The sequence below is a fragment of the Gnatocerus cornutus genome, chromosome 10, assembly GCF_029298725.1.
Source record: "Gnatocerus cornutus isolate USDA-ARS CGAHR chromosome 10, icGnaCorn1.1, whole genome shotgun sequence".
Taxonomy (NCBI): domain Eukaryota; kingdom Metazoa; phylum Arthropoda; class Insecta; order Coleoptera; family Tenebrionidae; genus Gnatocerus; species Gnatocerus cornutus.
In genome coordinates this window covers 6,943,999-6,956,747 of record NC_142242.1, presented here as the reverse complement: position 1 = coordinate 6,956,747, position 12,749 = coordinate 6,943,999, and the positions used below count along the sequence as shown (strand labels likewise).

The 12,749-nt window shown below is 35.2% G+C and overlaps 4 protein-coding genes across 8 annotated transcripts in view; 1 reads left to right on the top strand and 3 right to left on the bottom strand.

The window, feature by feature from the left end:
* Positions 1 to 176: 176 nt before the first annotated feature.
* On the bottom strand, positions 177 to 2,298 carry Lipt1 (Lipoyltransferase 1). The gene is made up of 3 exons (XM_088047856.1): positions 1,730 to 2,298; positions 1,189 to 1,510; positions 177 to 977 (listed from the first exon to the last, which is right to left on the bottom strand). Exons 1-3 carry the CDS (start codon positions 2,201 to 2,203, stop codon positions 619 to 621), a joined length of 1,155 nt encoding a protein of 384 aa, XP_087903982.1. The 5' UTR covers positions 2,204 to 2,298; the 3' UTR covers positions 177 to 618.
* A 2,129-nt stretch (positions 2,299 to 4,427) lies between these two features.
* On the top strand, positions 4,428 to 8,476 carry Shark (SH2 ankyrin repeat kinase). The gene is made up of 9 exons (XM_088047793.1): positions 4,428 to 4,692; positions 4,753 to 4,890; positions 4,944 to 5,296; positions 5,970 to 6,419; positions 6,468 to 6,608; positions 6,655 to 7,168; positions 7,745 to 7,883; positions 7,931 to 8,090; positions 8,138 to 8,476. Exons 1-9 carry the CDS (start codon positions 4,617 to 4,619, stop codon positions 8,333 to 8,335), a joined length of 2,169 nt encoding a protein of 722 aa, XP_087903919.1. The 5' UTR covers positions 4,428 to 4,616; the 3' UTR covers positions 8,336 to 8,476.
* LOC148167526 (trophoblast glycoprotein-like) lies at positions 8,470 to 9,912 on the bottom strand. The gene is made up of 3 exons (XM_088047794.1): positions 9,662 to 9,912; positions 9,376 to 9,615; positions 8,470 to 9,236 (listed from the first exon to the last, which is right to left on the bottom strand). The coding sequence occupies exons 1-3, from the start codon at positions 9,890 to 9,892 to the stop codon at positions 8,508 to 8,510; spliced, it is 1,200 nt and encodes a 399-aa protein (XP_087903920.1). The 5' UTR covers positions 9,893 to 9,912; the 3' UTR covers positions 8,470 to 8,507.
* A 587-nt stretch (positions 9,913 to 10,499) lies between these two features.
* LOC148167524 (Kv channel-interacting protein 4-like) overlaps positions 10,500 to 12,749 on the bottom strand; it is a 75,097-nt gene continuing 72,847 nt past the window's right edge. For all 5 annotated transcript variants that reach the window (XM_088048050.1, XM_088048048.1, XM_088048049.1 and 2 more), the window contains 2 exons: positions 11,117 to 11,329; positions 10,500 to 11,063 (listed from right to left, as the gene is read on the bottom strand). In XM_088048050.1, the coding sequence (XP_087904176.1) occupies positions 10,953 to 11,063; positions 11,117 to 11,329 (324 nt within the window). In that variant the 3' untranslated portion in view covers positions 10,500 to 10,952. The remainder of the gene's footprint in view (positions 11,064 to 11,116; positions 11,330 to 12,749) is intronic.

The following is a 12,749-nucleotide window of genomic DNA, read 5'->3' as shown; positions in this document are numbered from 1 at the left end:
GGCCGCAAAAAAATTCGGAACTAAAGCAATACACTCAGGAGTCATGTCCAGTGTAGTTCGTTTAAATTATCACTTAATTTTCGATTGTTTTTGTTGTTTAGTACTCGGGCAAGATAAGAGTTTCCGAGAACTTTTTTTTTTGGGTTTTAGTAGCGAAGGGTGAAGGAATTAAATGGTTTTCTTTAGAAATTCTTATATTTAATATACAAACTCCTACAAATAACTTATACATTGTTAATTAAAATGTAAGGCACAACAGCTTAAACACAAAAGCAAGAATGAAACAACCCTAAGTCTAAAATAAGTGGATAATTAAGAAAGAATAATGTGTAAATAAAAACTAAACATATTTACAAACTTTTAGCCTCGTAAGTCCTAACAAAAAATTAGTCAATTAAATGTAAGTTAAAAATGATATGATTAATTCTTGTTGACCGTCCGCGACGGTTTTCAACTTAATCTAAAATAACAACACATCAGAAAAACAACACAATTATCTCTTAATTAAAATAATGCAATGCACTGAAGACTAACTAAATAAAAATAAATGGCACTAGTATCAGGAAACCGATAAAACCACGGACAGAACGACTATTTGTCTTTCTGTCCGACCTTATATTATACAGAGCGCATAACTTGCCTCACGCAATCGGTTACAAATTTATCTTTATCACTAATGAGCGTCCCAACTGACCATTCCAAATTATCGAGAACTTCTTCAGAGAACCGGTGACCAATCAAACTAGTGATTACGTTAACATTTCCACTAAATCCTGTCGTCATTAATCCTGGAGGAATATAGAGATTCACGTCGACGATTTTTCCTTGTTCAACTTCCATAGTCACTTTCAAATCGTCAGGGACGTCAGAGTGGAGCAAACTGTCGGGGACGGTAAACGAACGAGTTATTGTAAATTTGGGAGTTTTGCCGAAACGCCATTCCCAACTCTGGAGGCCGTCCTTGATCTCCTGGATTCCTTTAAAAAACATGTTGATAAGACTTGAAAATATTTAAATCATGATAATGTTATCATGAAGTCACTAGCATGCTGCGTGCTGTCAGTCGGATGTCGTTTGTGGGTCGCCGATCAAACACACGAAAAGAAAAATAAATTGTTTAAACTAATTAATTGGTAATGACGTCAACATCACGTAATTTTAGATTGAGGTTTTTTGAGTTCGGCTTACCGGGAAACCACTGTTCGGTAGGGTTCACCATTTGGAAGCCCTTTTGTTTATGAGCTAATTCCATTCCTCCATCCTTGACGGTTAACGCGTGAGTCCGCAGATATTCCCAACCGACGATTTTGAACAATTCAGGGACGTTTATTTTGGGGTTTTCTTCGCATAAATTCATAATTTTGGATTTTATTGACTTGGTCGCGTTGGTTTGAATCCCAACGTCAGCTTTCTGGAGGGCCTGACTGAGGTTGAGCTTGTTGGAATTGACCAGAAGTGTGCAATGATGGTAGGCGCTGGGTCTGCCTAGTTTTGCGGCTGTTCCAGAGACCTGTGGGGCTAAGGAAATGTACGGAACTCGTATTGCGTTTTCTTTTTGTTAGTTTAATTTTAGAAAGTCGCAAGGCTAGAAGTTGAAAAAATCGTCCGGGTTATTAAGGTTTCATTAGCACTGAATGCTTCATGTAAATGAGGGAACTTTCAGCAATTTGATAATACAATCAAATCGTAAACCGGTTGCGTGCGGAAATAATCGCATATTTAAGGATACTTTGCAATTGCGCAAGGTGAGGTCTTCTCTGGGAGAGATGTCCAGCTTGAGTCCGTACTCTCTAAACACAGCCCTGGTGATGATTTCTAGGTTGTATTTCCTGTTGTAGTGGTTTCTTGCAGTGAAAAAAGTCATGTTGAGGTTCCCCAGGTCGTGGAAAACAGTACCTCCGCCACTATTGCGTCTTGCAAGTTTCACCCCTTCGGTGGTGATGTCGTTGAGTCCAGAAACATTGGCTTCTTGCCATGGGTTCTGGTGTCTGCCGACGACGACACACGGCTCGTTTTGCCACAGCATAAGAACATGGTGGTTGGCAAAATCGAAATTGCGGTAGAGCCAGTCCTCGAGTGCTAAGTTGGTGTAAATGTCTTTGGACTGCGAGATGAACACTGACTTCTTTATGTCGACGGGGGTGGAATAGCTACGGGCGAAACGTGCGACGAAAGCACTCATATTGCGGTGCACTAGTGCCATTTTTGGTGTGAACACAAAGCTATTGTCTTTAAGTGTTGTGCCGTGAAGTCTTTTGGGAATTTTCACATACAAGCGTTTTTATGAGATGATGTTAGGGCGATAAGGTACTCGTGAAGGGTGATGGTTTGATGCAGCCACTTCCACGTTTGGTGCAAAGAGTTGAGGCGGACTCGGAGACCAAGACAATCTTTAGTAGTCCTCAGCATTCCTCCCTTTGCTGCCAGGATAGAAAAATAAAAATATTTAAGCTTTAGGAAGGAAAAAACACTGCACTCGTGTACTGGGAACACTTTGAGTTAGACTGGAAAAGTGAGGTTACAAAGAAGAACTTTTGCTATTGTTTGAACACAACACACTAATGAAACAAGCGACTTTACCGTTTTATATAAACTGACATTGTCGGGTCATCTATCTTCACAGGGGTCATTGTTTATCGAAAGAAAAACAAAACCCCGATTTATGCGTTCCGTCGTTACCATGTGATTTAGCATTTATAATTACGTAAAATCACTCCGAACTGCGTTATGAGGTCCTTTATCTTCTGATATTCGTGATCACTATTTCGACTATGACCGCGCTCAATGGAGGGGTTAAAAATAGCATCTTGATAGTGCGAATTTTTACTAAAAAGATTTTTTCCTTAAGATATTTCCAGAGGTCACTAACCCCAACCTACATACCGAAATTACTCCGCTCTTTGTTTCAACGATTTTCAAACGAATTAAGCCATTACATCCCTAATTGCACTAATAATCTTGAATAATCAACTTGAGGATTTTATTTTTCTCGATAGGAAACGACCTTTCGCGTTATCAATTATAATCTACTGACTTTGCAGTGGATTTATCATTTTTTTACAAATTCGTCGTTTCCGTTTCCTGTTTGTAATCACCCCCCGCCCTAAACATAATTGACAACAAGTTGACTTATGTCATTTTGGTGACAGCTGCACCAGTGGCGGAGAAAGTCTTCCATAACCGGGGAGTGATAAAAATCCGAGCTCAAAAAATTAGATATCACATAACGTCTTAGACCAAGAACATACATTTATTTAATTTTAACTTCGAATAAATACTTAACATCATCTTAAAGTGACAAGTGTTAGTTTTTCCGCCAATCAAATGTCAGCAATCGTCGAATTAGTTGCGAAATTAACTGAATTTTAATTAAATTATTGTGTAAACTGGCTCAAAGTCTTACAAGACAGTGGCGTCGTTAAATATATTTTTTAAACATTTCAATTACCCGAATCTGTTGAAGAACGCAGTATTTTTTGACTCACATTTTATCAGTTTTTGGTCTAAACAGCTTACCTTAAATCTTATCTAAATAATAATAACAAAGCCTCAAAATAAGGAAAATAAAAGGTGTTCGTTCGATTATCCGTGTCTCGATATTATCTTTATAATAAAAAAAACTAAAAATTCAAATTTTGGGTCCCAAAAGAAAATAGATGAAAGTACCAGATTTTTTTTGACTACAAAATAGTTATTTTTATGTTATACGAGTATGTCTTTCAGTAGTTAAAATTGTTATTCTTGAGTTGTTGATAAATTTTGTTAAAGTTTTTATATATTTAAATTGAATTGAATTGAATAAACATTCCAAATAATCCTGTTGCTTTAAAATTTATGTTTATATAAAAACTCGATTATTTGTGCACAGATAATCGAGATTGTAATGTAATGCTTTTTTTTAATCCTGCCAAAAAGGAATTAACTTCTTAATTATTTTAACTTTTGTGGGGATGAAGAGTCGGATTGGAAATTTTTACACAATAATATAATTATAACTTCTTTTAGTAAGTAAACTAAAAACTAATGCAAATTTTACAGGGAGAATATTATTTTAAAAACAGAACTGATTTTTATTAAAATCTAAACACTTTTTGAAGCATCCTTTAAAATATTTACATAAATATGTTTGGTTTTACATAATTTTTAGGCAAATAAAAATATTTTTTTAATGACATTACTAAGAAATTGGAATTCTAAACCTTCAAATTTTAAAAGTGTTCTTTGATTTCGGTAAAAGTTTGTAGGAAACGTGAAATTTTGTAGTAGAGTTTGTTGTAAATCGAATTTTGATGTCTTTTGTAACATTAGTATTTGAGCCTGTTTCAAAAGATTTTAGAATTACAATTCAAAAAATTGCAAATCGTCAGTGTATAATTGGTTGCCTACCCCAAGAAATAAGAGTGTGGAATTTATGGAGAAACAGTGGTATGGATTTCGCTCGCTCATTGGTGGCGAAACGTCAAACCAGTCTTGATATTATCAATTAATCTGACGTTTTCCTTGTAATAGTTAATAATATTTGTAAAATGGAGTTGTCTGTGTTGTTTTAACGTTTCATATCGTCAACACCACGGGAAGTGTCAGATTTTATGTGAATTTCACTAAAATCTCAAACAATGTTAAAAGATGAAGACATTTTTTGGTATCACGGAAAATTGTCTCGCGAAGCTGCGGAAAACCTTTTAAATGAAGGTAAGTCTTGACCACAAATTAGTCCCGCGATTCTTTTTTTCCAACACTCAAACATTGCAGAGGGTCGTCCTGATGGAAGTTTTTTAGTCCGCGAAAGCACTTCGTCTTTTGGAGATTTTGTCCTTTCTGTGCGTCATAATAATGATGTCAGTCATTTTCAAATTCGCAGACACATCGAAGATGCTTTTTTCTCAATTGGTAAGTCAGTAATTCTTATGGGGCACTTTTAAAAAGTCTGCTAATTTGATTAGATGAAAGTACAAAAATCCATGGCCTTGAGAGTTTGATTGAGCACTATGTGAACACAAAGGGGGTTCTGTCTGAAGGGCTGTCTTTAACAATTCCTGTAAAAGGCGACGCCCCGCCTGACAATTCACGAAGACATGGACGTACGAATTTATTACATAGGGCGACAAAGGAAGGGAATTATACAATTGTCTCTGAATTATTAAAAACAGGGTATAGACATGAAGCAAAGAATCAGAATGGACAAACAGCCGTGCACTTAGCCAGTATAAACGGAAAAGATGACATTTTAAGAAAACTCATAGATTATGGTGCTAGCGTTAATCTACGAGACACCGCAGGTTTCACTCCGTTACATGTAAGAACTTTTTTTTTTAACACAAATACCAACAGGCCACAGTAGAAAGGCTCCCACAGGTATTCCTATTCAACGTGCTTTTATTTATATTTACAGTGAAAGATGATTCATTTATAATCACGTTATCTTCGCTTATCAAGTTCTTTGTCTTATATCCATTCTTCCGCTATTACACAATTGGTGCGTTTTTTTTGTTACGCAAAAAAAGTAATGCGTTTAAGGTAACTTGAATATTTGTTTATGATAAATTAATTGACTTTTAGGACTCGAGATAACACTATATTATAAACAATCCACATAAGTATCAATAATATAATCAATAGTAGCGTTCTTCTTTAACAAATTCATTCAAGTTTGTACATATTTTTGCATCTTTCTGATAACAATCGTGCTACCACCTCAACTAATTATTTTCTAGTTAGTCTGCGAACATCTCTGTGTATATTTACTAATTGCGTAATTGGTATTTCCGTGTTATTTATGGCACGAAGAAAATTACATCTGATACCGCGTTTTCTTATCTCCGCGTCTATACACATCACAATTTCGGAGGTTTCAAATGATTTCTACTCGAACTTGAACTTGGCGTTATCACAATACTAAAAAAATTGAACTGCGTGTCTGTTGGATTTCTGTATAATTTTTTCCGTTCGCTGAAAAATGCGTCTTTTAGTATGCTTGCCAAAATAATTACCCAAGTACCGTACGACTTTTGGTTCAAGTCGGGAATGCAAATATCCAAGCTCGAAATACCGAAACGGGCGCTGTTCCTTTGCACGAAGCTGCAAGCCGTGGCCATAAAGAAGTTGTGAAAGAGTTGTTGAGTCTGAACGCTCCTGTGAATCCTAGAGATCAAGAAAATCGATTGCCGTCACTTCTTGCAAGAGAAAATGGTTTTATAGAGTGTGCAGAAATTTTAGAGAATTATCAGAGTCCGACTCCTAGGAACCATAAAAGTCAATGGTACCATGGGACGTTGGATCGGAGCGAAGCTGAGTCTACTATTAAGCAATACAGTACGAAAGATGGGACGTTTTTGGTTAGATGGAGCGATAGGAATAAAGAGCCTGTTTTGACGTTAATCTGTGAATCAGTTTTTTATAATTATATTATTAGGAAACAAGTAAGTGGACACTCGTGTTGGATCAATTTATCATTATTATAATTTTAGGACGAATATTTATTTATTGACAATGGGCCTTACTTAGAATCTTTAGAACACATCGTTGAATATTACAGTTTTATACCGGATGGATTACCCACAGTGTTACAAACTCCAGTACCTCCTAAACCTAAACCACCTGTGCCAGAAGTAAGTCGTAATTAAGTCTAATTAGATTCTAATTTAAATCCCACAGTTTTCTACTATACCACGACATAAAAAGAAAAGTCTCCAACCGCAACAAGAGATCTTAAACACCGAATCTCAGTCTTTTAAGTATCCTAGTCAATTTCAAAATATCCAATTCACGACGAATTTCTCGAATAACAACAACTACAACGAAAACGATGAGGATTATATACCTCTAGAACGATTAAAATTGGGAAACGTCATCGGCGAAGGCGAATTCGGTTCAGTTTATAAAGGTACTTACACGAAAAGAAACGGAGATATTATAAATGTCGCCATAAAGACGTTAAGAAACGAACAAATCGAAACGAATAGAGGCGCTTTTTTAAGCGAAGCTCATGTTATGATGAAACTAAACCACCATTGTGTTGTTAAATTAATTGGACTTTCCATTGGACGTCCATTGCTGATGGTACAAGAACTAGTTGCTTTAGGTTCAATGCTACATTACATCATCGTATGTAAGGACCGCATCAATCCAAACTATGAATTCAAAATCTGGGCTGCTCAAATTGCGTGCGGTAAGTCTGGAAAAACTTTGTAGTTGATTGTATTAAGAGAAAAAATGTGAGTTGTTTTTTCCTTGAACGGGGACCTTTCGTCTATAATAGTAACAAATAGTGAACATTGTTTCTTTATCATCCCAGATGGTTTTTATATGTGTCGAATTCGTCACTTTTATTTTCAAGAAAAGGTGCGATAACACACTGACTCAAACAAGTTTTATAAATATCATCAGAAAAAATACGATTACAGTGTGAAATATTTCCGTCTAAAATTTGTATGTTATCTTCTACAGATGGTCAATAATAAATTATTATTGCGTCAGAGTTCTGGGTAATTAAAACTTGGCCAAAAATATGTTTTTGCTTCTGTTATCAGGTTAAGATCAGTAGTAATGTGGTGTTTGAAATAACTTTGAAACATTTCGATTGATAATAAAAAAAAACGTTTTGTTATAATGCTAGACGAAAAGTCCCAAGTTTTTATCCTTACAATTTCCCTAATTTTCTAATTAAATGTTTGTTGCGAAGTGTGGACCCCGTAAGTATCCCCCGTTTGTTTTAAGCACCACTAATCTGTCACTGCTTTGTTAGGTATGAACTATTTAGAAGAACAAAGATTTATTCATAGGGATTTAGCTGCAAGAAATATTCTTCTCGCTTCGCAGCACCAAGCAAAAATCAGCGATTTTGGGTTATCCAGGGCTTTAGGTACCGACCATGAATATTACAGGTAATTTAGTCAATCTCCAATTCGTGTTTTATAACTCTTGTATTTAGAGCAATGCAAGGAGGGAAATGGCCTTTAAAATGGTACGCCCCGGAGTCGTACAATTACGGTCAGTTTTCTCATAAAAGCGACGTGTGGAGTTTTGGAGTAACGATCTGGGAGATGTATAGTTTTGGTGAGATTCCTTATGGGGAAATGAAAGGATCAGATGTGAGTACAAAGCTATGTACTGGTGATCATAAAACGTGTTTTTACAGGCGATTAAGATCATTGAAGATGGGGAAAGGTTAAAACAGCCCGAAGCGTGTCCTGATCCTATTTACGAGGTGATGAAACAATGCTGGGAGTACGATGCAGAAAACAGACCCACTTTTAAGGAGTTGTTAGATATTTTTTCTTCGGATACGGAGTATATGAACATCAGGGAACTCTTACCAGAAGCGAATTTGGCGTAGCTGCTGTTTTAGATTTTACAAATGTGCCAAGTTTTTATATATTTTGCATACTCATACGTGCAATAGACATAAATTACCGATGTTTTATGGTATCCATTCCATATGTACAAACAGTGATAAATAAAAGTATTTTTAAGAATATCACAGATATTTAATAATAGAGAGATACAACCTATAACTGCACCTGATTTTTCCTAAAGAGAACTGGAGTAGATTCTGAGAGTTTCCACTCTCTGAGTGGCAGCTGTTGTCTTTCTTCAGTGCTGTAACTCCTATCGAATCTGTTACTCAAAATACTTCGTCTATTTCTCCTTCTTCTTTGTAAGTGCGTATCTCCATCGTCGAAACTCATGTAGGTACTCTCATTCAAATTCTCTTTTCTTTGTGCATAAATATTAAAAAGACACGTTATCAATACTCCAACACTGATTCCATAAACAAACGGCACTAAGATCGATAACACCGGCGACAAGTTAACAATTTCCGCCAATAAACTTTTGTTATCAACGTCTGTATTGTTGCATTCATTGATAACTTTAGTTTCATTGCAACTTTTTATCTCTTCATCCTCAAACAGCCATGAATTTTTTTCATCTTCGGGGGGTGCCATGTTTATCATTCTTTGAAATTTCTCAGGTTCTGTTTTTTTCTTCGCGGTACACGGCTGTACAAATCGTATTCCTTTTTGAATGCAGTAACCCGTCACTTTTTTCAAATCGCCATTACACGATAAATTCGTGTTGTTTGCATTCAGAATCACAAGGTTTTGAAGAGGCTTAATGACCTCAAGACTCAAACTTATGAGGTAATTATCGGATATATCTAGAATTTCCAAGTTTGGAAGTTCTGCGAAAGTGTCTGATGCGATATAGGAGGTGTGGCAGGAGCTAATATCCAATTTCTAGAAAGAAAAAAACTGATAAGATTATAGAGTATGACAATACCGGAGTTTTTTGGTCTAATAAAATTATTGTTTATGACATCCGCTAAGCATCAACTTTAAAAATAAATTATTCGATCTTATCAACTTCTAAAAATACCTTCAAAGTTGTTGAAACGAACACTGTTCCATCGTTGAATTTGCTAAAACTGTTTGCTTTTAAATACAGTTCTTCCAGGGATTTCAAATCCCGGAACCAATAGCTGATAATGTATTGGACACTATTATATGATAAATCCAGAGTTTTTAGCTCGTCCAACCCTTCAAAGGCTCTCATATGAATATGACCCAGTTTATTATGAGAAATATTCAGTAATTTCAAAGATAGGAGCTTCTCCTCCTGTAAAATATTTTTTTTAAACGATTCAAACACATTTTTGACTTACCTTAAATACTGATTTTTCTAAATAACTTATCTGATTATACGACAGATCTAAAATTTGGGTTTCTTGCGGAAAATTTGACGAAATTCTCGCCACGTTATGATTTGTACATGTTGCTCGTCTTAAATTTTCGAGAATATCACATTTACAGTTTTGGGGACACTGAATTTCAACTTGTTTGCTCGAAATTTCAGAAACCGCGAGAAAATACACTAAAATGTAAAGGTACGACATCTTGTCTAATTACGTTACAGTTCAACATGACAAAATTAACTGTGACTAAATCAGATTAGATAAGAGAGATTATGATATCGTGCATTGATGTGCATTGTTTGTTTTTTGATAACAGTAGCTAATTATCTTTAAAATGGTGGAACCATCGGAAGCCGTCGTAAAAATCGAATTTCAAAGAGTGAATTAGGACATTGTTGGAGTGAGGAATAGAACAAACAATAAGATTTTATTCACGACACGGATTACAACACTTATTTAATATTTATTGTTCTTAGTAACATCATTAAATTTAAGTGACAGTTAATACTTAACTACTTATAATAAATATTCTATCACAATAAGTTTCTGTAAAATTTATGAAATATTCACAATATTGACGAACGTTTGCGGGTTCAGTCCGCTTATAAGAATAACACGTGCATTTCTATGTAACAGTTCTAGAATTTTAGAATTTTGAAGGCAAACAACATAATTCAATGAGTCGATGCTAAAATCCGCCTGTTTTCTAAAATTGCCAAGATTGAGTTTGGTGTTTCTTTACGTAATTTCGTACGGATTTTAGAACGAGGAAGATGGTATGTACATGTAATTAAATAAAGAGAGTGAGTGGACTATAATTACAGGAATTTTTTTTAATACTGACGCTTACAAGAGACACCAAAATGATGTTTACGTAACACATCAAAATTCGTATTTTAGCAGAAAATATTTCTCTTCTACGCTCTACAACCACTAAATATTAAATGGCCCCCAAATTAGCCAAGTTAGCTCTTATTTATGTACAATTCGTGCAAGTTGCTATTCTATAAAATTATCATTTAGCACAACAATATTAAAATTTGGCGTATAAAGTTTATGCAAAGTTTATAACTACAATAACAAATTATTTGAAATGTGATAAGATAGGTACAGTATTCCAAAATTGTAACATTTATGTCTATGTACAAGAGGTATATCGTTTATAAATCGGGATTCTCGGGGTTTCTCTTCGAAATAAAATTGCATCTGCAATGTGAAGTTGCCAATTCAAAGATGAGTTCCACTGGTGTCGCACATACGATCACAATACAGTGTCTAAAGTTTCTAAAGATTTTAGAACGTTCTCATCTCTAGAGCACCACTGCACAAGTTCTTCGATGGTAACGACGCCATCTTTGTTCGTGTCTATAAGCTGGAATTAAGAAAAACTTTGTTTGGCTAACTACACCCTGATGCATCACTTACATGAAATATTTTTTCTACGTGTTCTTTAGCTGAAGTTTCATTAACAGAAGGATGGGTCGCTCTTCCTAGCATTTCATAAATGCTTGTAACAACATCGACCATCTCAGTTTTCGTGATGAGACCATCACCGTTCAAGTCGTACAATCCGAACACCCACTGGAGCTTTTCTTGGACGCTGCCTCGAGATACCTTAGATAATATGCTGAGGAAATCCTACAGAACAAAGAGCGATCATTCAAAACCTACAAAATGCAGGCGAAATCATGCAGCTAAAAATATCATGTCCTTAACCTTCGCCAGATTGGCTGTTTTTTTCTCAATTTTGACTAGTTTGCTGATTTGTTTCTGAATGACCTTATTTTATCGATTGTAACGTAAACAATGAAGTTGCGGCGAAATGATAAACACTGGACTTTGATCGAAAGGTCATTTCGACTTTTCTACAACGCGAAAACAAAGTTTCTGTTGATGCGGAACTGATTGAGGATTAGGTGTCGTCTGTGCCCACCATCCATCAAAAGATAATACATATACAGAGTGATTTGTGAAATTCATTCTTCGAATATAAGTCCACTTATTTACCTGATTTTATATCCCGAAAATTCTAGTCCAAATTATTTCAAAAATTCCGAAATCCCGAAAATTTTAGTCCAGATTTTCAAAAAAAAAATACAACGACAAACTTCGGCTACGCCTCGGTTTGTAAACTACTTTATGCACAATATCTATAATTTCTCATCTTACAATTTTCTAAAATCTACCAGATCATAGACTTTTGAAAATTTTTGAAAATATTTAAAAAGTTCGACATTTTGACTTTTCTACAATGCGAAAACAAAGTTTTTGTTGATGCGGAACTGATTGGGAATTGAGTGTCGTCTGTGCCCACCAGTCATTAAAAGATAATACATATACAGAGTGATTTGTGAAATTCATTCTTCGAATATAAGACTATAATAATATTTATCTGATTTTACATCCCAAAAATTCTAGTCCAAATTTCAAAAGTTTCGAAATCCCAAAAATTTTAGAATCATAGAATAAAGTAAATTTTGAAACATAAAGAAAGACTCGGACACAAAATCGTAACTGAAACGTCGTTGACTTGAGTGACATTTTAAATGCAGTTAGACATAATTATATTCACTGTGAAAACAAAGGGGCAAAATAGTGCATGGCAGGAACTCCAGAGCCACCCTTGATGTTAGAAACATTTATAAACACCTTGTACAGGGTCCGGCAACACTTGTGTCCACCCTTAAAATCGTCTTTAATTTTAAAATTACAATTTTGAAAATTTGCATACGCTCACAGTTGACAAAGCTCTAGAATCGGGCGCAAAAATTTGTTTTTTATCACGGTTTGGTTGGCGTCGCGACGCCTAAGAAGTATAATTTTTAGCGATTTTTAAGTTTTTGCGGAAATATTCGGAAAATTCACAAGTCACTTTATTCACTCTTATAAAGGTTAATTTTGATTAACACGGGCGTGTTTCACTGTCTGGACACTAGAAATCGTTAATTAACATCGACAAAGCGACAATTTCACCAAATAAGAGTTTTGTTCCAATCGAAAGCGAGCCAAAGGAAAGATGTCATTTGTGACACAAGATGCTGACAGATGGGTGTAAACG